Source organism: Molothrus aeneus, chromosome 2 (assembly GCF_037042795.1).
Source record: "Molothrus aeneus isolate 106 chromosome 2, BPBGC_Maene_1.0, whole genome shotgun sequence".
NCBI classification, from domain to species: Eukaryota; Metazoa; Chordata; class Aves; order Passeriformes; family Icteridae; genus Molothrus; species Molothrus aeneus.
In genome coordinates this window covers 54,398,308-54,422,252 of record NC_089647.1, presented here as the reverse complement: position 1 = coordinate 54,422,252, position 23,945 = coordinate 54,398,308, and the positions used below count along the sequence as shown (strand labels likewise).

At 36.7% G+C, this 23,945-nt stretch overlaps 1 protein-coding gene across 6 annotated transcripts in view; it reads left to right on the top strand.

The window, feature by feature from the left end:
* The window catches only part of LRCH1 (leucine rich repeats and calponin homology domain containing 1), a 116,506-nt gene that overhangs the window by 31,554 nt on the left and 61,007 nt on the right, over window positions 1-23,945 (top strand). For all 6 annotated transcript variants that reach the window (XR_010783160.1, XR_010783161.1, XR_010783159.1 and 3 more), the window contains exon 2: window positions 21,942-22,086. Coding sequence is in view for 2 of the 6 variants with exons in the window: in XM_066545002.1 (XP_066401099.1) it covers window positions 21,942-22,086 (145 nt within the window). In the remaining 4 variants the exon portion in view is untranslated. The remainder of the gene's footprint in view (window positions 1-21,941; window positions 22,087-23,945) is intronic.

The following is a 23,945-nucleotide window of genomic DNA, read 5'->3' as shown; positions in this document are numbered from 1 at the left end:
ATGTGGTCCTTAGTGCCATGGTCAAGTTGACAGGGTGATGTTTGGTCATAAGTTGGACTTGATGATCTCAGAGGTCTTTTCCAACCTAATTGATGCCATGATTCATTTATTGTTATATGTGAGGTGCTATGAGAAAGGTGTCCAGTTTAGCACTTTTTGTTGCCTGCCCTTTATCTGTTGGTAAAAATAATTCCTAATTCAGGGATCTGACAGTTTTTATGAAGGAAAGCAGGTGGGTTACATTTCCTTTTTTTTGTTATGTTTCTAGTTGTCTGTTGGTAAAACCAGTATGGTGCAATTTAGTGACAAGAATGAAATGCTCTATGATGTGGATCATTATTATTGGAAAGCATTGTTCATGTAGAACTTAGGTGTACTGACAACTGCCTGTAATCTTATGCATATTACACATCTTCTGTGTGTAGTTGTCTATGTCTAGATTTCATAACTTTTTAGAAAAGAGATGATTTTGTTCTTTGTGTAACATGATTGTTACTTGTATAAAGTTACCAACTCTCCCATAGAGGTTGTAGGGCTGATGTGCCCCTAAAACAATACTGCTTATTATCTTATTAAATGAGTATATTGCTGGGATGTGAAGAAGCTTTTTTGCAGTCCGTTTTTAGGAGAGTACATATATGTTCCATTCAAACTGATAAGCCATCATTACAGTGGCAGAGGGGCTGCAACCATTTTCCCTTAAAAGTGTTACTTTCATTTGTCTGTCATCTTAAAATATCAAGCAGTCATGCATACAGAACTTAGGGTTGAAAGTCTTGAAGTATATTGAGGTATAGTAAATGTCTGCTTTAACCTTAAAATAACTGATATTGAAGTAAAAAGTGCTGTATAGCAGGTTTGCAGTGCAGGTGGCACAGTGAAATGACAGGAGTATGATTTGGGCAGTGAAACAGATTAATAGCTTTGCTGTTCATGGTTGTGCAGCAAAGAGACTACGGTAAATCAGTGAACTGCAGTCATTAATCATAATGTATGACTGTCAATTGGCAATTTTAACAAAGCCATTTCTCTGAATTTTTGCAGGCTTTAACTTAGTCTAAGCTTTTTGTATGCTCAGAAGAGCGTGAAAAAGATGAAAAAGAAGAGCTTGGAGCAGTAGGTGTTGCTTAGCCCAGGAGCCCATCTCAGTGGTCCATATGTGCCTGGGGAAGGGAGCTGATTAGCCTGGCACATGTTCTTACCCCCCACAGAACAAATGGCCTATTTTCAAAAATTTGCAGCTGAGGGACTTCATGAGGCAGAAGTGTCACCTTTAAATCCTTGGTGGCTATTTCTTTCAGAAAGTTTGTGTTGTTCGTTTTTGAATTCCAGTAAACACTTGTAAGGAGTTCCATGCTGTGTTTTGTTTTGGTTTTTTCCTTGAATTACAGAGACAGAGAGACAGTTGAATTAACATTCCCTACTGGCCAAGTTGGTTCCATTCCTGACTTTGACTCCAATGTCTCTTCCACTAGGTTGTTTCCATCCCAAACAATCTTAAACAACTTAATCTTCCTTTTCATGGAAATTGTTCTGATATTTTCATTGTTTTTTTTTAATCTTCTTTGGCCTTTTGGTTTTGGCCATATTCTTTTGGTACAGAGTCTGCTAGAACCATATACAGTCTTCAAAATAGATCCATAGCTCTGTGGATTTATTTGGGACATGGTAATTTGCACTGTCTGTTTATGTATTGTTCCTTGTTTGCTTTTCCAAATGATTTAATTACTTTTACAATTCATGATGAGCACTGCTGAGTACTGCTCTTTGATAATCCTATATAAGTTGAAATCTCTATCCTCTGCAGTAAAATACAGTGATGAGGGAGGGGACAAAAGTGTCATCCAGCTTTGCTTACTGAATGCCTCTTTCTAGGATTTGGAAAGGTATTAAACACACCAGAACACTGCAAATCTTCTGTCAGTACTTTGCATTTTTTGGGGAACTTTGTACGTCAGTCCAATATGCTGTGTTGGATGAAGATTTTATTTTCCCATTAAATCCCATTATTTGATGTGTTAAATCAATTTTCCACCTGCCATATGCATTATTTTTATGCTTCATTCATCTTTACATGTAGCACTGGTTGTGCAGTGTTCATGTCGTTTGACAACACTTCATTTTAGTTTTGTCTTTACAGGCATAAGAAGTGTAGTATTATCACTTGTGGGGTTGGAATGGGTAACTGAGTCATGATCTGGCAGGCCACTGTTAGACTAACAGAATGCAAGCAGCATTATTGACTTAGCAAGAATATAGAGAAATATATGTATGGACACTTGAACAGCTGCTCCCAATTTCTCCCTTTAGTCAGGATAGAATTTCTTTACAGCTTGCAAAATAGATGTTAAAAGCTGAGCTCGTTTAGAAATATAACAGCTTATAAATCTGCTTTGATCTGACCCTGATAACTTTATCAACCTTCTTCACATTCCTTCCTCTAATGTACTTTTTTCATCTTGTAGCTGTGGAGGAATAAAGCCAAAGGCCTTGTGGTCTGTTCTTTTACTAGCTTGCATGTATGGACACAGGAGCCTCTTACCAATTTCCCCTTATTTGATTTCAAATAAGGGGGATGTTGCAGCAGTCCTAACTTCTAAAAATTCTGACGCTAAATTCATGGAGGATAAACAACTTCTTTAATACAGTGGTAAAAGACATTGCTCAAAATCATATAGGTGAGAACTTTTCAATTGTAAGCTCAGACTAAGATAGAATAGTAATAAAAAGCAATACATGCAGTTTCTTTTCATAACATTATTTTAAAGTTTATTTCTTAATTTAGATTCTTAAACTTGTGCAGAGAAATTTGTATTAGATTTCTGTGATGTTAATTCAATTTCTGTTCAGCTCTTTAAGTTTGTTCTACTTAGACATTTAGTACTCAGACGTTCTTTTTGGGACTCCCAGTTAAGGCAGTTTAGATGGTTGGGCATGTTTGATATCAGTGTAATGTGAGTTCATTCAGCTGGGTTTAGCTGTAGTGAGTATTATATCTAAACAACTTCTCACCTTCTGACAGCAAGGTTAGGGATACTGAAGTTTTTTTTCTGTAGGGAGAAATAGTATATTTGAGTTTTTATTTGAGAAGTTCTTTGTTCAGTGTAGAGTAAAAGGTAGTATGTTTTGGATGTACACAGTACACATTGCTAAATTAATTGTAGTACTGTGAAAACATCAGTATGAAATAAAGCTAAACTTCTGTTGTGTCTTATGAAGTTCTGAATATGGTTTTTCTCTTTCTTTTTTACTTTGTTTTTCTTTACTTGTGTTGAGTTGTTAATTTTCTGTGTTTGCTATAGTTCATATGCTTAAGCATTCAAAACAGCTTTTGGGGAAGTTCAGTTGTCTGGGAGTAAATGCATTTGCAGTGTTACTAATAATAGCACAGTCAACACTTTTCCCTCATACACTCACCACTTTGAATAGATTTGGACAATAACTTCAGAAGGTTAAGTTGAAAACTACATATCATAATGGTCTTGTTTTCATTCCTGTCTACTGGTAGTCACAAGCTACTGATTGCAATCTACGGTGAGGGTGTTTGAACTCCTTCAGAATTTTGTACATTATGTTCATATTGAGTGCCACTTTGATCTGCCTGTGATTTAGCTATTCCTGGAGCCATAAAATAGCGTGCTTGTGAAGCTTTATTTTTATCATGCTGGTTATTTTTTCTTGAATTTTTTTTATTTTGGGCAATTGTTCTGATCTTCAGACTTAGATTAGTTTGCAGTGTTCTAGGAAGATATTCATGGACTATATTGCTCTGTTGAAGATATCTGAGTAATTGCTGGTGAGTTGAAAAACTGTCTTGAAGCGGAATCAGAACAGTGCTGGTATGAAATAGGAAATGGAGTGCTGTAATTTGCTGTCACATGTATGTCAAAATGTAGATTTTGTGTAGAGCAAGAACATGAAGTCCTATGACCTCTTGCTCTCATATGTGTGTGTCCCTGAATGCCAGGGGCATACCAGAGTTCCAGAACTAATTACAAAGTAATTAAAAAAAATTCTGTAAGCCCTACACAGTGAGTTTGAAGATGATACCTTAATTTTTACAGTTCCTTGGCCTTTCCAAACTACTTCAGTCATTTGGTGGCTTTTTTTTTTAAACTGCACATGTTAAAACTCCTGGCAAGAAAATAAAAAATGAATAATTCTTCAAATAATTCAATAAAGAAAAATGTTAAAATACTATTTTCCTTGCTGTTAGGATGGCTGATTCTCTGTAGAAAATAGGTGAGAAGTGTTGTGAGAAATTAAAGTGGAATTAATTAATTGTATTAATAGTGGTTCGGGAAGCTGGTAGGAAAATCTTAGGGAATCAAAGTGTCTGGCCTGTGTATTTGGGCATTTGCCATGGCAGGATAGTATTAGGGGTCACATAACCTCAGTCAAGAGGGTTCAGCCAAGGAATGTAGCCAAAGCAAACTGGAGAGGATTTGTGTAGAAATTTGGATGAGAAATACTGTGGATGATTTAATTGAATTTAAGAAACTTTTTTAAATTCTGAAAGACAATGTGAAACAATGCTTTCTTTCTGACTGAAGTATACTATATTGCTGATTAGAATGTTTTTTACCTCATCCATTTCCTCCAAAGAGGATAATCACCAACTTACCTCTATCATGCTGTAAGGAGAATAATTTAGAGCAGTGTCTAAAATCAGTATTATTTTTTCCATTGCTTCATTAATTTTTTGATTGAATTAACAATCTGAATACTCTATGGGTTACCTGTCAGTCAGTGTAATCCTTCTCATATTTACAGTACCCAGACAGTGATTTGGTTAAATTCGTGGTGAACTTTATGGTTCATTGACCATTGCAGTGGAGTTAGGGGAGCTTTATAGCTCACTGAACTTAGGACTCTGAAAAATATGATTTATAGTCAACATATAAGTTTTTTGAACACTATTTTCCTAAGTCAGTGCATATTAGTTGTGTTTCAAAGTCAACACTGGAAACCCATGTGAAGGCAAAGAATATATAGTTTCTTATACAGCTGGATTTTCTTGTAAGTATTTAAGACCAGAAAAATTGTAAGAACGATTGAAAAGTTAATATGAAAATCTGGAAATAAATTTTGAAGACTTCCAATAAACTTTCACCAGCTGCTTTTGTAGTGCAGTTGTATGTATAGAAACTGGAGTTCATTTATTAGAGACAAGTATTTTGTTGTAAGACTTCTTAAAGTATGTGACTTACTGAAAATATATGAAGGACTCATAGAAGTCTCAAAAGGCACTTTACCCTACTGGTTAATGAGTTTTAAGCAAACTTTGAGGCCTGAAAGGGGCTTTTAGCCTGTCAGAATTGGACAGTGAAAGCTGCTAAAGCACAATTGAATGAAAGCTACTGAGTTGTTTGCTTTGGCTGGTAAGGAAAGGCTATATTTCTTGTTTGTTATACCTTTTAATGACTGGGAGAGAGGTTTTGCATGTTTGGTTGTGGTTTTTGGAAGATACTGTTGCTCAGAGGCCAAGTTTCACTAAGCTGTACTGAAAACTGTTATATGTTGGTGGAAAACAGTAAGGACCAAAGAGCAGCTGGAAATGACATGAGTCTACCACATGCAAATAATTTGGCAATCTGTATACAGAGAATGCAGAAACAATTTCAAAAATGTAGACTGCTCCTCCTGGCAACAAATTCCCATCTACATCTAGAAGCAGCCTGAGGCAACTCAGTGATATGCTTTTTATCAGTTACTTTATGTTCAAGTGCCAAAAGAAAAAAAAATGAGATATGTATTAAGAGACTTCAAGTAATTACTTCTATGCTTAAGGAGATTTTTTTTCATGCTGTCACTTAAATACATATACTATTACATGTGTAATAATAATACTTAGACTATTGTAGTCCAAAGAGTTAGTATGTCAGTGACATTTGTGCTTTTGAGAGGGGTTTTTTATCCATGCTTATTTATGAGTGTAGCATATGCAAGGACTGAAATTTCCTCCTTCCCTATTTTCTTGTTCCAGTCAATGACAAACTGTTCTTGTAACAGTCATGCAATGTCTGAATTGAAATTTACTTCCTTTTTAAGGAATCCAAAGCCATTTGGGTACATTTAGACTATGATAATGTCTACTGACAAAACGTATGATAATTACAATGTTTAAAAAACCCCCCACCCCTTAGACCAACCTTTTTTATATCTCCTTAAATAATGCAGTCTTATTTGTAGAAGGATTTTATTTCCTTTAAAGCATGTATCTATGTTGGAATCTTAATTTGTTCAGGTTTTACCTAAACCAGATGCATTTTACATGGTGATCCCAGACTGTCCTATTACTAATTAATTATCCTAGAAGGAAAATTCTGCTTTCAGCTTTGACATTGTCTTTAAGCATTCAAGAGCTGATAAATAGATGGCAGTGATGAAAATTTTTCCTCTTCACTGTCTGTAGAATGAAATAATACTTGAGGTTAAACTCTTTACTGTAGCGGGAGCAAGTAGTCTGTATGCATTGCTCATCTGAAGTAGAACCGCAGTTAGAAGAAAAAATTCTCATTCTCTGTTATTATCTTTTAACTTTTACATTTGAAAAAATTGGGAAAAATCATCTCTGCTTCTTTTGCTTGGAAAAACAAGGGCAAGTGAGTGGTTGAATACACTCTACATTGGCCATTCACATGCTGAAAGGCAGCAGAATTTGACTCTGCCTTCCCTTCCTTTCTGTCAAGGGCAGTGATCTCACAGATCTGTTAATAACTCTGATTGAGTCATTCTTTAATTCATGGCTCTAAAATGTTTTTAAGTGTTGTGTTCTACATGATGCTGAAGATCCCTTGTTCACTGGAGCTGAGCAAATAAGGGTTTTCCATCTTGGGTGCTGTTATTCCCTTTTCCTACTTTGTCTCCAATGTATGCAAAGAGGACTCCAGCGGGACTAGGCTGTATATTTTTGTTACAATGTTGCCTGAGGAAGGAGATGCTGGTCCATGTCGTTGCCGGCTTGTCCCTGTTCCTGCCAATGTCCTCTTGGACAGTCCCTGTGTTTGTTCAGGGAACTGCTGGTGTGGACTCATTACCCAGTTTCTCTGCCACAGTTGCTAAGATGCTTTGCTCATCATGCCTGAAGGAGAGGCTAAGTTCCCTCCTTCCTCTGTACATGCTAATATTTGTTTTCCTCTTTGAAAAATATTTGCATATAAATCCAGTGTGCATATAGTTTCTAAATAATGTTCTTGGAATTTGGCTACAATGTCCAGACTTGTAAGTTACCTTGCCTCCTTGAAGCATTTTTTCTTGTTTTTCAATTAAAAAATGAATTGTGGGATAACAAATGAGTCCTCCCTGATAGGAGCTGCTGAGGTTGTTTGCATTGATTCTGTCACATTGGAGAAGATGCAACATGAAGTGGAAATGCTAGTGCATACCTCTGAGTTGTTGATGTTGATGGGGAATTGCTGATGTCATTTCACATCAGCAGACTGACCCATGGGTATAATGTTCTTTATTAATTTATAAAGTGTATCTATAAATGATATAAGCTTTATATTAAAAAGTATTTCTTAATAAAATATGCTTACTTTATTAAAATAAGTTTAATCTGTTCATACTTGGTTCAAGTGTTTTTATATTGTGAAAGTTTCAATAAACATTGTTTCAATAAACATTGCTTTAGACCTTTATTACCCCTAAAACAAACCTTAAAGTAAGCCTAAAATTTTTTTCTTCTTTTTTTAGAGGTTTATTTAACCTCTGAAATGAGCTTTGCTAGTGGAAAATGTCAAGAACATGTTTCATGGTTAAGATATGGCTGATGTGTTGGCAGGAAGGAAGCACGTGGGCAAGATGCTCTTCAGATGTTTGAGAAAAGCAGACCTAGTGATACTTAGTAACAAATGACAAAACTCATGTTTTCAAATAATCTACTGATAAACCACTGGTTTGGCTATTGGCATAGTTTATTAAAGGATCACAGCTTTTATCTTTGGAATTACAACTGAGATTTGTAATGCCAGATATGCTTGCAGATACTTGCCAAACACTTTGTTGTTACAAACTTGTAGGAGAAAATGCAATCCTGTGGTTTACAGTGTACTTGTGAGCAAAAAGGTTTGGTGGTGTTTTTTCCATTCTTTATTTTTGTGGTTTGGTTGTTTCTGTTTTCTTTAATTTAATCTGAAGTAGGTAAATTAGTTATGTGACCTGAAACTTTGTTATAGAGACAAAGTATTTTCTAGTATCAGGGTTTGGGTTTGTGGTCCACGCCCCCCCCCCCCCCCCCCCCCCACCCCCACTTGTTTTCTGTTTCTTAAGCACTTTTACTTCTTTATGGTGAGAACACTGATTTATGACAGCACTCAAGATATGTTTAGCACTGGAAACATTCATTGTTCTGTGAAGAATGCTCCAGAATAAAATTTAAAGGGTCACAAAGTGAAGTGTCTGCTCTAAGTTACAATTTTATCACTGATAATTAGTGAAGGAAGAAAGCTTGGATTTGATACTTGTAAAGGTGGTCACAAGCCACCAGTATGACAAATTGTAACCATATGATTTTGTCTTGAGGCTTTATCAGAAAATGTGCTCAATGCAGGTTAGAAATTCTTCATGATTTTATGCATGGCAATGGTGTAACATAAAGCTTCTGTGGTGGTTTCTGTCCCATTCATGTTCAAGAAAGATGGCTTGAGACTGGAACAGGTGCAGAAAGACTTGAATGGTCAGGAAAACTGTGGCAAGAGGAAAGTAGCTTGCTTATTAGTGTTTTAGGAGAATGGCTGGGAGAAAATAATGTTCTCATGAATATCACTGGGAAAAAGTAGGGGGAGGAATTGTTAAGAGGACAGTCTTTGTCCTTAGTGTTATGTGTCCATGTGGGTGGTTGTGTAGCAATTGAGCTGTAGAATCAAGGAAAAAAGCATGTCAGGCGTTGGAAAAAGCTGGAGGAGAATTTTTTATTCATGAATGCTTCCAGCAAAAGACTTCAGATGATATAGCAGACCTTGACAGAATATATCTTAAGCTTCCTGGCATTTAAAATCTTGAGATGCTTGGTTTGAAAGCACAAATTAACTGTTTAACAAAGTTTTAGAACCTTTTGACCTTTTCCACTTGTTACAAGACCATGGTATAAAATAGATATTTCTGTCCTCAGTCAAGAGTTAAAATTGTGTTTCTGTGAAATCAAATCCTGTTGTGTACAGAAAACAGATCAACTGACAGTTTATAGCACAACAGTTGTCTCCTATCTTGCACAGAGTATATAACTCTGGGATAATAGTCTCAAGTGACACCTTCAGTGTATCTGCAGGTGTGCTGGCAGAGAGCTCAGCACGAGCCACATTAGAAGCTCTTTGTGTTAGAGTTGATTTTCTGCTATCTGCTAATCTGGAATAAACAAAATTCAGAGATGAGACTTTCATTAAGCAAGCATAGGAAACACATGGGGGTATGTGATATTGTCATCTCTGCAGAGAAAAAACTGTTGGTTGAAATGATTCATAGTTTCTGCATAATCAGAGCCTTTTTTTCCTGAAGGAAAATGCATTTATAATTGTACATTTGCTGGTGAATCTCTTTAGAAGTTCTTCCCAAAAGAATGAATTTCCTCTCTAAATGTTTTGATGATGCAGAGGGAAGAGGGGATGTGAGCTGAGGAGAGCATGTCTCAGTCACAAGGATTATGCAGTTTTGGAAAAGTCCAAATAAAAATTTTAGAGCCTCTAATGAGCTCTTGGTTTTTTTCTTTTCTTTTTTTTTTTTTTCTTTTTTCTGGTTAAAAAGAGGCTGAATTGGGAGTGAGTTAGATAAAAGTGTGAAACTTGGTTTTTGAATGCAGAAAAGAAATTGTAATGCGAGAATTCCAGGCATTTTTTTAATTAAAACCACAGTTTTCTCAATATCTGTAACCTCTTCTTCCTAGGTATGATTGAACTACTTGATGTTGAGTCATGAGCATTGATTTGGTATGACTCCAAGTCCTGACAGGATGACTTTTACTGTTGTATGAAAAGTCACAAAATTGTCTAAATCACCAGTGGGTCTCTTTACCTGTATATTAATGAACTTGTTGGGGGTATGTTTGAAATATCAGTTATTGAGTCAGAATGTTTAGAGGATACAGTTAAAAGTATGTTATTAAGTCAGTGAGTTTTGCAGTGCATTAATGACTTAAAAATTGAATTAACTCAAAACTGCACATTTGGAATGATGTCAGTCTGATATGATTAATAATATCAGTAGAAGTTTAGCCATTGAGTAATAGATGTGGTAGTATAAGGTTAGCAGGTTCAGCATTCTGAAAAACCAGGTTCAGCACCTCCTCTGGAGGCAAACTTAAAAGTCAGCGGTTCATCTCATTGTAAAGATTTTAAAATGTATATGCTGGTAAACAAATCAAGCCAAAAAGTTCTTAACCTCCCACCCAAAAAATCTTTTACATTTTCTGCTGTTATAGTTTAAGGTGTATTCCCCAAATCTTTTGCCTTCTTGGCCTGAAGCTTTTAGCCGTATCTGTTTTTCACAAAACCTGACCTGGATTTGCAGGAGCATATGTATGAAAATGTTACTTGTCATCGATTTGAGCAGGTTCCCAGCTTGTACAATGAAGACATTTGTCTTCTGACAAGGGCAATTTACCTCCAACTGTTTCATTAAAGCATTATTATATTTGTCAACAGGAAGAAAGTGGATTGAGTAGAAGGTTGACGTTTTGGGTTGTTATTTTTTAAAATACAACAACAGTGTTATGTTAAAAACAGTTACTGGACCTCTTAAATCTAAGATCTATTAAAGCTTGCGTAGACTTTGCCATGTACCCATCAGGCCATGATAACTGAAGGGAAATGATGCTTCCATCAGCTCTTCACAGGACTCCTCATTATCCACCTGCAGGGGTCTCATTTGGGCATAAATAAATGAGCTGATGTAGCCTCTTCAGGATAAGACTTCTGAGTCTGTAGTTCATTACATTTTGTTTTAATTATTGATAGGGATGACATTGTGAATTAATACTTCCCGGTCCCTTCTCTACTTTCAATGCAACCTGTTCTGTGTCTGTGATAAGCCATTGTTACCACAGTGAGAGCACACAAGCCATCAAACTAAGAGGAATTTGTGATGTAAGATATGAATAAAAGCAAAAGCACAGCAGAATTCCTTCAGAAAGAGTACTCAGCCCAAAATCAGTCTTATAGAAAAATATAATGATAATACTTAAGCCTGTAAGGTGGAACTTTGACCTCATGAAGGGTGGTTTGAAAGGAAAATGAATAAGGAAGTAGAAATTAATCTACACCAGAAGCAGAAATTTAGGCCAGGCTTAGTAGGCTATACTCTGTTAAATTATTATATGCCTTTCAAAAAACTGTCTGTGAAGTGTTCCCCCCCAAAAAAACCACCAAATGGATGAAATTAGACCAGAAGGAGACTTTCTTTTGTCTCTTCAAAATACACATTGCCATGCAGTTGTTAAACAGCAATAGCACTGATACTTACCTGTGATTTCAGGCTGCCCACAAGTGCCATTGGTGCGTGTTGGCTTATTCCCACTCGTATGCCCCAGCAAGAATTATGGCAAACATCGGGTGGTTTCTACCTGCCTAGTCACAGGCACTAGGTTGTTTATAAGTAGAGGTTGTGTGTGTTAATTTTACTTCTCCCTCCCAAGTCTTTTTGGAGTCTGTGTATCTGATGTGTCTCATCTTGTAAAGATGTTAGATTAAAATCCTGTTGTAAACTATGACTTGTTAAAACAAGTTAAAAAAAGAAGTTGCACATGTTACCCATCCAACCCCTCCCTGACCAACAAGCAGCATACTGGATATCTATTTTGGTTTTGTTTTCCCCAAAGAAGGCAAGGTTCTTTGATTATGAAGGAAGGAAAAAATTAGAAGGTTGAGAAACATTGTCTTAAACTTAAGGAAGAGCCATGGGAACAGTTACATAGGATAGAGATCTTAGTACAAAAATTAGAGGTCTGTAGTTCCAGTGGTTCCAGCTACGTGGTTTTTAGTTTGTTTGGGGTTTTTTAAAGGATGGATAAAATATGTACTGTGCTCATTTTGCTTTCAGTTCAAGGAAGTATTTTTATTATTTCTTCCTTTTGTTTTCCCCCTCTGTCTAGGAATAGGCATCTGATTTTTGATTATTTATTACAACATAATTTGTTTATTCAGGGTTTTTCTTTCTTGGTACCTTTTTGATAACGTTTTCATGGATTTCTGTTCTGTTTAGAAGTCCGGAATACTTCTTAGCCATTCTTTCAGATGTTGTACCTCCTGTGTAACAGACACATAATTACTTTATTGTTTAAGGTTGTGCTCAATAGTGTAAGTCAGCTTTCATGGCACAAAACAGATTTGTATTGATAAACTGTTACAATTATGTTGTGCTGACTTCAAGAACTGTTGGGGGAGAAGGACATGAATAATGTAGATAAGGGAGATTAACCCTGAAATCTGTGGGAGATGGGCAGACAGAAAGGGAAGTGATTAGATGAGTAATACTCTGCTTTCCGTGCCACTGTAAATTAGCATCAGGTAGCTTTCTCATGTCTTTGCCCTCATGCCTTTGATGTACTTAAAGAGCAAATAACTTTTGCTCATTTCCATGATTGTAGCAAATTTTCTTACAGAACAGTGAGACTATTCATGTGTAAAATGAATTTAAAATAAGCAAATGTAGCATTTAAGTCTGTCAGGTGTGAAAAATAATTTTCCTCAAAGTGTGGGCAAGTGAGCTACTTCACAGGAATTGGTTTGTGCTACTTATACCAGATGGTAAATGTGAGGTAACTCCTCTTTCAGCAGGTCACTGAGGCAGATAATGCATAGCATAAGCACTGTCCTCTCTTCACAGCTTGAGAAAAAAATAAATAATAGCTATTAAAAGAGCGAATGACATGAAAAACAAATCTGGGCATTTCATTTGTTCCTTCTTACTAGTGATGTCTGTGGGCTGGGAAAGATTCTAGACCATTAGATTGCATCCTGCTGTTTTTGAGAACATCATGTGGAATTCCCCAATGGAGGTGGAAGGTGTTGACTTCCAAAGTAGACAGATTTAAGAAAGATGATCTCTGTGGCTAAAACAAGAGATTTGTACTACAAGGTATTGGAAGAGTATGTCTCTGCAGGGATCCACTGCCTTCTTTGGGCAGAATGTAATTCCTGGTTTTATTTCACATCTTTTCCAGTTCTCCAATAGGTGGAAGTTGCTTGAATGAAATAAGCTTGTGTGCCTGCACATTTATATACATGCAAATGAAATATACATATTTTTCAACTTTACTTTTGTATTTGATGAAAGTAGTGGTCTCTGTTCTTCTTTCAGAAAAGAATTATGTAATTTCTTAGTTCTGTTAGACATCTCTAATATACCTGGAAGTCCCCTTATAACCTGCAGTTTTACCTGATCTCTCATCATTCCATGCTAATAATTTCAGTGTATCTGTGGTGGCTGAAGCTAATCTTGAGGACTTTTCAGTATCAAGATATACTTTTTGTTTCCACAGAGAAGGCAGGGAAAAAGCCCTACCCTCATTTGTGGGAGTTCACTGTGGAATTTTCTTTCATGTGCCAATAGGAGCAGTTCAAGCAGATGAGGGAAATGTAGTTCCATACAGTAGAGGGGGGATTCAGCTGGACAGAGTATGATGTTAACACTTCAGTTCCCCAGTGCCCTGAGTCAACCTACTATAAAGGCTAAAAATGGGAGCTAGATGGCAGTTTTAAAAGTTTTTAGAGTTGAATGAGTATTTATTTTTACTGCTACTGTCTGAAAAAACACCTGAAATATTTGTACTGCTCAGCTGATGCGTACAATACCGGCATGATACAATCCATTGATCCTTCCTAGGCCTGGTTGTTTATTGAGGAGTGAAAATTAATGACTTGTATCCTCCCTCTTGTGCAGAAGGCATGGGAGAAGGAGGAATTCTTCATGAGCCATGACGTGGGTTTCATACCAAATGTTTGTTGTGTTGGTGGAACATGTTTGTTGCCAGATCCTTTTTTCCGATCTCATAATGCAAGTGTTTGGGTTCCTATGTGAGGTTCACATGGCAAGAGGACCCACACAGGCGCAGTTCTTGAAGGACTGCAGTCTGTGTGAAGGACCTGTATTGGAGAAGTTCATGAAGGACTGTAACCCATGGGATGAACCTGTTCTGGAGTAGGGGAAGAGTAAGAGGAGGAAGGAGTGACAGAAATGAGGTGTTTATGGACTGACGACAACTCCCATTCCCTGTTCCCTTCGCCACTCAGAGACATGGAGGCTGGGAGAAAAATAGCAGAATCATTAGAGAGGTTTAGTCTGGAAAAGGAGTATAAAGTGATTTTAGTTGCTATTGTTTCTCATTACCCTACTCTCTTATTAATTGGCAGTAAATCAAATTCCCCAAGCTGAATCTGTTTTTTGCCCATGACAGTGATTGGTGAGGATCTCTCCTGTCTTTATCTTGATCTGTGAGCTTTGCTTTGTGTTTTCTCCCTCTGTCCTGCTGAGGATGGGAGTGATAGAGCCACTGGGTGGGCAGCTGTTGGCCAGCTAGGGTCAGTCCACCACAGTCCACATCTCTTTGTACCCACATGGAGGTCTGCAGGAATAATCCTGTTGTTTTACTCTATGCTTTTAGGGAGTCTTATGCACTTTCACACCAGATTCGTCTCCCAACAGTGTTTTTTCTGATAATCTTAATCCCAAACCGCTGTTGTCCTAAAGAGGAAGGAATAGAAGATGAAGGAGACATTTAAATGTTGTATGTTGTCACCTAAAAGCGGGTACAATAATTAAGCAGACTACTATAGTAACCTTCATTTTTTTATTCCTTCAGACTTGTGGTCTGTGGCTCCATTAATATGGAGATACTAATATCTCCATGGCACACTCCAGTGCTAGCCTATTGCTTCCTCCTTCACCTTTTATTTCATACAGAGGAAACAACTCTGAAGTGATGTTTGCACAAAATTTGGGGATCACTGGGAGAGCCAGTTTAAGCTGCTGGATTGCTCCAGGCTAGTTAGGGCACTATCTGAGGAAAAACGTAGGGTGTTCTTATATTATATATAACATTTCTTACATTTGGCCATGCTTTTCTGCAGATTACTGTGGAAAAGTAAGCTGTGTATTCCATTGTGGAGTGATGGATGGAATAGAGTAAATAAGGATTGCTGGGGTGGAATGCAAGGACGGTGTTTGTCAAATGTATCATCATTTTGGCCATACTTTGCTAGTGTTGTACAACAGAGGGTTCAAGGATGCCTTCTATTCTTCCATCATCTGAGTGAAGGTTGGGGAAAAGTATTTCAATGTGGCTATTTCAGAATAGACTTTCTTTTTAAGGGCTTCCTATAGTAATGGTTGCAACTGAGCAGCCACATTTGTAATCTTTTCAAAACTATGATGGGCGACAGGTTCACAGGAGTGCCCAGGGGTGTTTTAAAGTGAACCTTCCTATTTCTGCCCCCTGCATCCGCTGGGGATGGGCTCTGGAAGAAGCAGAAGGAGAAACACCCGTGCAGGGTGTTGGCCAAGTCGTGAGATCGAGGCCCCCTCTAGCGGTGACATCTCTGCCTGGCTCTAAGATTTCCTGCTCTCAGCCTGTTTTTATTCAGTCCGGGTTTTTTTCCCCTTTCTCTAAATCCCACATTTAGTTCCTCTCTGTATTAGCCTTTTAACTTGTCCACGTATTCTACACAGTGGTAAAGAAGAATATTTTGATATGTTAAATCTAGTGATTAAAAGTGGATAGAGAAGTAGATGTATGATCACTTTTAAATGTCCTACATCTCTAGTGTAATCTCAATTTAACTGTGGCTTGGGTGGAAATTTTTAATGTTGGTTCTTAAATTAACGAATGGGAGACAGATGGAAACATGCAACATGCTGAAAGTGCTCAAGTCGTGCTTACCAAGTGGATGAGATGGCAGAGTTCCTTCATAATCTCTTCAATGTACTCTGTATGTTTTTGTCTTCCTGCCTGAGACAGATGCACTTTCTACATATTTTGAGTCGGCAGCTGTACATCTGGATTCAGGGTTGATCAATGTTCAGAAGCTATTGTTGCATACTATGGGATCAGTAATGATGACTTTGCTAGGAATCAACTTTAGAGCTACCCCTTTTTCAATCTGCTACAAGTTGTACTTTTAGAAAGAAAAACTTTGAGCCTATGCATTACTATGTCATGTTTTTTTCTAATAGGGAGCAGAATCGTTTTTACTTTACTGGATGTTCTTTGTCTTCTGTTATTTGTTACTCTGTTTGCTAAGTAACTGAGATAGAAATGTCTCTTAGTGAAGAAATGCCATTCATTTTTTTGGTATAACTGTCATGAGTAAAGCAGAATGCATTTGATGCCAGAGGCAGTGGCGGTCTTTGCTCCTTCTTTTTCACTTGTGTAGCATCCCTGTCCTAGAAGCTGCTGACTGCAATAAAAGCTGGCTGTACACCCAGGATATTATTCATAAATTCTGGTGGAGGGAGAGGACAAGTAGGTATCCTGCCATGAGTATGGAGATCATGACAGCTTGTAGGGCATGTCTTAAAAGTATGTAGCACTTCATGGTTCCGTGAGTGTTCTCATGACTAATGGATAGCCTTTGCCTCTAGAATGCTGGATTTTCCTACCCTTTGGGGGGAAGGCTAGAACAAAGTAATTGCTACATTAGAGAGCATTGACATTTGATTGATTCTCATAGGTGCCATTACATTGATAGTAGATGACTTGCCTTCTTTGCCAAAGATCTGAAGTGCACTTTAAGTAGATATTCCAAAAGGTATCTGAGATACAGCGCCATCATTTGTGGCTTCAGTTCCCAATGAAGATGGACCTTGCTAATGAGGAAATACAGGCTTCCTCAAAGCCTGATAAAACTATGGGCAGCTTACAGTATAAAAGGAAGAGCTCCATGTGGTTGTGCCTTTATAGACTTCTTTATGTATTTTCTAATGTTCTTATTTGCATTATGAAACTAGGGTTGAACTGACTAATTTTTTTAGGCTTTTTTCAGTGAATTGTTTGAATGCCTTATCAAATTTCAGACATCTCATTTGAATACCTTGAATGGTATCTTAGTGCAAATGCAAATAGCTTCTTCAAAATGATTCCTGTCTTTTATTCAGCAAGTGCTGAATCCTGCAGAAAAAAAGGAACTTAGTGGCCTGGAATTAAGGTTGTTTGGGTGACGTTTTTCCCTTGCAATTTCTTGATTTCAGGACTTCATAGCAAATACAGATATTTCATATATATAGATAGATAGATTTAATTATTTTTATTGTCCTGTGGTGGATAGTTTGTCTATTGCAGGTTTGTGTTCTAGAAACATAAACTTAGAGTGAATTTGTCTACCATCTGAAATGTGTAAATCACTTCCTTTTAATAAGCTACTTTCTTTAAAGTTCTTTGTCAAGATTTATGATGTAGTAGTGCATGTGCATATTTGTTTAAGGAATTAGTTTTACAATTTAAAGTCTTCTGTTGTTTAGCTCTCCCATAAATAGTGTGCAACTTTAATTAAATAATGTACTAATAACTGATATTTAAAAATCTATTAATCACTGCAAAGTAGTAAAATTGGAGCACTTCAGGAGTTTTAGTGAAAGAAATGTTACTATTTGACTTCTAATTTTTTGGGGGTATTTTGACAAAACTGTTTTGGTCTCAGCACTGCAGTTTTTTCATAGCATGCATATATAGTATATATATGTATAGTGGCACTTGTTTGTCTGGCTGTAAATTGTGGAGTCAGGAAGGTCCTACTCAGTGGCAGCACTTCATTGTGGTGGAGGTTGTCAGAGCTGTAGGAATGCAAAGGTTTGGCTGCAGGGATGGGGGCCAGTAATTACTGCTCTAATGGCAGTGTGGTTCCTGGCCATGCAGTGTGCCAGTTACCAAACAAGGCTTGGAGTCTCCTGTTAAATGCTTATTTACCAGTGTGAACTTTTTTGCTTTTAATTGTTCTCTCCCAGCTAAGGAAGGGCTTATTTTGTGTAGTTCCTGTCTGGCTTCCAACATAGTAACACTTGTCATACAAAAGCCATGTCATTGTGCCAGAATTCTGCTGACTCTTTTAAAGATCAAGATTCCATCAAATATTTTTCTAAACTGGATTGCTTATTTTTTTGTGTTTGTTACTTTATTTTGGAGTTTTAACAAACTTGTTCTTGGCAGGGAAAGATGAAGTGAAGCCAGATGTAGTTTGAAAATGTCTTGGTGCCACAAATAATGAATGAATGGTGCATTTCATTTAACACAGGAAGCTCACTTCATTGCATGGACTCCCCTGCCCCATTGTTTCGTATTTGTGTCACCTATTTCATAATGGAAGTTACAGGAAGTAGTGACCTGAGGTGAAACCTACCTGTACTGTCTTGGCAACCATGAAATGTTCTTCTGCTATCATAGATTGATTTATTTGTTAGATCTCCCTTGTGTTGCATAGTCTAAATCCTTTTAAAATTCTAAAATTCTTTTAAACACCAGCAAATTCCACCCCTCTGTTCATTTCCATTTCTGTAGCAAAAGCCAGTCTGTACAGTAACTTATTAGTAGTAATTACCATCAAGTGTTATTCTTCAAATTAGTCATGTTAGGGGGCTGTGCAGCTTAGCAATTTGGGAAGTGTAGAGTTAAAGAATTGCAGGAAGAAACTAAAGGTTTGCCAACTAGTTGTTTCTGTACTTTAAAAGTATTGTCACAAGTGGTTTAAAAATGTAGTTTCTGCATTCTTTTCCCTAAATAACCCAAGAATGCCTTAGCAAAAAAATTCAGAAAGTTTATGAATGGTGACAAAACCAAGGTACAGGCATACTGTTTTTTTCAGTATGCTCAAATGATTCTGCAATTTTCTAAAGTCTGAACCCTTGTATTTTATGCTAGAACTTGTATTTCAGGTTAACTCTGAGTTTTATACAGACTTTCTGTAAGATGCAGAAATTTGAGGCAAAAGTACCTTCATATAAAGTAGGATCATAATAATTATGTGAACTTCAGAGGTTTCTCTACATGTTTGTGTGGGCTTATAAAGTACAGTATAAAACTTTTATGCAGGCTGTTTTCCTTTTAGGTTCTTACAACATGTGCTTTCCTGTGTGGAATTTTCAGAAAGCTGCTAAGCTTTCTTCACAGCTGCATCACATTCAGAGGCTTACATTCATTCTAAGATTGTACAAAAGCAATCTGTTTTCTTCTTTAATTTTCATATGATCAGGGAGGTCTATTTTTTGGCAAAAGTGATACCACTAGTTAAAAGTATGATGGGCATTCTGTATGTCAGATTCCATTCCAATACTGTGTAGAATAGAAGATATTCAGATTTCCTGTTAATTATACCTTCTATCAGTAAATTATCAGTAAATTATAATAAACTTCTGCTTTTTCTATTAAGTTATGTTACAACAATATGTAAATAAAATGTGAAGTTTTTATTCCCTTGCCCTATAATGTGAATAGGTTAGATTTTAAAAAAAAATATTTTTATTGTCATCATTATCATTATTTAGGAAGCAGCAGTAGATACAAGTGTTGAAATTATCTTACTGTGATGACTACACAGCAACAAATAATTGACTTCCTTTTTTTGTGCATGTAGTGTGTCCTATAACCCATGGTCCTGTGGATGACAGGAAGGGATTTGTCTCTGATGATCTGTGTGGTTTTTTGTTTTTCTTTCATCAGTTTAACAGAGTTAAAACCTCGAGAACAAAAGATAGCAATAAATAATGGGGGAAAAGGCATTTAACTGTGTTAGTAATGCCCGGTTTAGGAGTGGTGTTAATCTAGTTGCTATTTTACTTTTTTGAGATGCTAGAATTTTTGAAGAGTGAGTCAAATATTGTGGCAACAGTCTTTTATTTGATGTGAAGATAAATGAGAACAGGCATGAAGAGTGAGTTAAGGTGGCAGGCTGCAGTTTTAGGAGCTCGAGAAGAAGTAACATTTTAGTGTTCATAGGTTTTGATCTGTGTATCACTGGATCAGGATCAGGTGATGGATGGGTTGTTACTCTTCATCTAGTGCCAGGTTGTTTTCACCCTAGACAGGAGAGTTCACTTATCTGGATTTTGCTGCTCCTTCCACTTTAAAGGAGAAAGTGAGCAGGATTTTCCTGGCAATGTTACCCCAGAAAAGCATGATTTTAAAAAAAGTGAGGTTTTCTTTGCACTTGAATTGTAAAATATGAATAGCCCCTGAATCATTTGAAAAGTTACAGCGTGGCAGTCTTCTGTTAATATCTGATAATAAACATAGCTAGAAAGGCAGCAGAATTTTTTTGGGATGCTGTGCTGATAAACACGTGCTCTCAGGATAAATAGAAAACAGTAGAGAATTAAAGTGCTAAGCCAGAGGAACAATAAAGAGCTTTCTCCTGCTTTGAAACAGTAGTAAGAGTCACTCAAGAGGAAATGCTTTAGTTTGATGTCAGAAATGAAGGGAAGCAGAAGATGAGGTAATGCTCTGTCTAACCACCATCAAAGCCTGGTAGGAGAAAGCAGAGCAGTTAGAGTTGCTGTTGTATCGTAACTTAGAAGTGAATAATTTTGTTTGCAGTGCTCAATTCAATTGTGCTGCCATTAGGGTCAGCAGAGCTGCTCTCAGTTACTGTGCCTGCAGGCCATCACAATTGCCTTGGTAGGGGATGGAGTAATGAAACCAACTTCTTGTTGAAGCAATGAGGTGAAGCCAAGTGGAGGCTGACAAGACTAGAATGTGCTGAATTTCAGCTCACATTGCAGAACAAGAACAAAACTAATAAGTGCTGGCTGGTGATAGGTTTGAATTCAAGCTGTGCTGCAGTACAGCCAACTTCAAAGGAAGTTAAAAAATTCTTCTGACTTCTACCTGTTTGTTCACAAAAAGCAAAAATATGATTTATGGCCCTAAGGACAGGGCCGTGGAAATAATCCATACTTTGGCTGCTGTTTTCTTTTTATTTTAAGTAAGCTTTGAAATAAGCTTTGAAGGGTCAGGCACTAGGATTAAAATAGCAGCAGTGAAGTGAGGAGATCATTAAGTTCTATTTTTTCCTTACCATCAGACATTTTGCTTTTTGCATAGGTGCATTCCTGTTCCTTTCACTTCACAGGTGACCATTCTTCAGGGCAGGTTATCAGGCTGGTGACATGGCTAGGTAGCATTTGTCTAGTTTCTGAGGATAAGATTTATTCTGCCACACTACTTAAACAATGATTTTTACCCAGTTGGTTCAGTTGAATGCTGGTATGCATTATTGTTTTATGACTTGAGCTCACACCAGTACTATGACACTTCATTCTTCATACAGTGGTAGTTAAGTAACAAAGCTCAGTAATGTTTTTCCCTCCTTATTTTCCTTTGTGTCTGTGTGCTTAGAATGGCAAATGAAGAATGAATAACTGATCAAAAGTCAAAAGCTTTTGTTCTGTGGGTACAAGCAGGGTCTTGGGGGATTGGAATCCATCACTGTTGTCTTGTATGTACTTACATAAAATCCATTCTTGAAGACCACCACTGTTTCTTTGGGTAGCATTCTTTTTTAAATGGTTTATACTCAGGAAATACGGGCCAGTTTGAAGAATTACCTGATTTATTTATTAATCTATTTAAATAAATTAAACATGTAATCCTGGTTGCTTGTTTTCTCTCAATGCTGTTGTTATTTGCAGATGTCTAACTGTGTATTGGCTAGATCTTTGGCTATATTATATGAGCTTTGGAATCTGTTTGCAACTATTTCCTCAGCATATTGAGTTCTGCAAATAATTACTTTTTATTAGACCAAATAAATCCTAATTGAATGTTTGCTCTTTTATATGCAGCCTGTTCCATTTCAAAATTGTAGAAGTTTGCACTAGCTTTCCTTTGCATAATAAAGACACTGATCTAATTTTCTGTCTCCCTGTAAATTATATTTATTCGCTTACTTTAATAAAGTGCAGCTTTTCAAAGTATATCTTTCTAATGGTTCAAAAGATATACCTTCTCTTTTTCCTTTTTTCAGATTTATCCAAGAATAGGTTAACTGAAGTTCCTACGGAGTTGTGCCATTTTGTGTCACTGGAAACACTAAATCTATACCACAATTGTATCAAAGTAATACCAGATGCCATAGTAAACTTACAAATGCTAACTTACTTAAATTTGAGGTAAGTTTATCTTTGCTACATTTTTTTGTTTATTTGCAAATATGTAAAGGTTTTTTTGTCTGCACTTTATAATGTTCTGGGACAACTGACTGCATTTATTCATGTTACTGAAAAGGGTAACACAAAAGCTCATTGGCTGCTAACAGCTCTGTATGAAGGCATCATAAATGCCAAAATGTAAAAATAATTGTTAAAAGAAAACCAAGAAAGTTAATCCAGTTCTGTCCCTTAATCTTCCAACAAATCCAGAATGCTAATCACATCCACACAGTTGTTTTCTTTTAATTCACTTCTGATGACAAATTTTGTGAAGCTTGACATACTTTTTGCAGCTCAAAAGATGGAGGGACAGAGGATTTATATTTTTCCCCATGGGGAATAGAATGGAGGAGTGAGATACTGTATCTATCACTAGCATAGTCACATTATGAAAGAAATATAGCTGCTGCCTTTTTGAGGAGAAAGTGGCAAAGAATTGGACATCTTTGTCTCCTTTCCAGGAAAAATCTGTGTGAATACTAATCAGTACAGAGAATTGATGCTAGTTCAAGTGCATATGAATGCACATGTGCTCTTGATGGAGGGCAGGTGAGCCCTTTTTCAGTTGGGGCAAGGTGTGGAGTTTTCTTTGTAGTTTAATGTGTAAAAACAATAATAGTGAAGCTCTATCAGTCTGTTCTTTGTGAGAATGAGGTCTGAGTAGAAGGTGAAGTGGCTCTCAGCCTTTTAAATTCAGGGAATGAAGTCCTGATCATCAATTTTATCAACACTGAAGATCTTTCTCATGTCTTTTTTTCTCAAGTCTGTATTCTTACTATACTGCAGTTTTGGCCACTGTGGAACAGTATTTTGTCTTAAAAATTTAGGTGGAACAGTGTGTCCTGAGTATCTGCACACATACAAGAAATAGGACTTGAGATTTTGAATTAGTGTTTGTTAGATATACATTAATTACTTAAAACTGGATTAAGTTATTAAATATAGATAAAACATCTTGGTATATTTAGGAATTAGAATTAATTTGGTTAGAACTCAATGTCATGAAACACTGAATTAGAACTCTGTGTAGTGATAGAATTTGTCTGAATCATCACAAAACTATAATAGATTTTATATCACATATGACAGTTGGACAAATTCAATTCAAATCACATCTGACAAATTGGACATAATAAAAGGGATTTTTCATTTGATTAACTAAGGTGATTTCTCTCAGTTTAAAATCCCCCCTTTACTTGGATGTGCCCTTCCCCATGTTAGTTGAATGCATTGAAGAGTCTGAAGAAGGAAATAAATACATCCTTGAGTTTCTAACCACGTTGCTTCTTGGCAAGAAATAAATGATGGATTTAAAATGCGTATTTTTCTGCCTGTTACCAGCAGAGCCCATATGTTGAATAGCATTAGGAAGTGATGCCAAGAGATCTATATATAGTTTTTGGGCCGTGGTGAATACTGTTCTTGTTTTATTTAAAGAAATTCCTTTGAAACTAATGGTGATTTATTACTCACTTGCCCTGGTTATGTTCTGTTCCTTATCTCTTACTGGGTTGCTTCTGAGTTCTGTGGAGCTTAAGAATTGGTTTTACTTATTTTTTATCTGTGATCTGCAGCATAGGGCTTACTGTTTTAGACTCTAAGCTTCCTCCATTTGAGTTCTTTAGAACTTGAAACTACTTCCAGGTAATTTTTAAAAAAAGTTGTGTCTTGGTCTTCTGTAAGGGCATTAGAATTAAGAAACTTGGCTCCACAATAAGTGCTCATACTTTTTTTCAGCTTCTGCTGGTTAACAGACAGACTTCTCATTTTTATTTTCTTTGGGTTTGTTACTTGATATCAGTCTGTATCCTGGCAAGCAC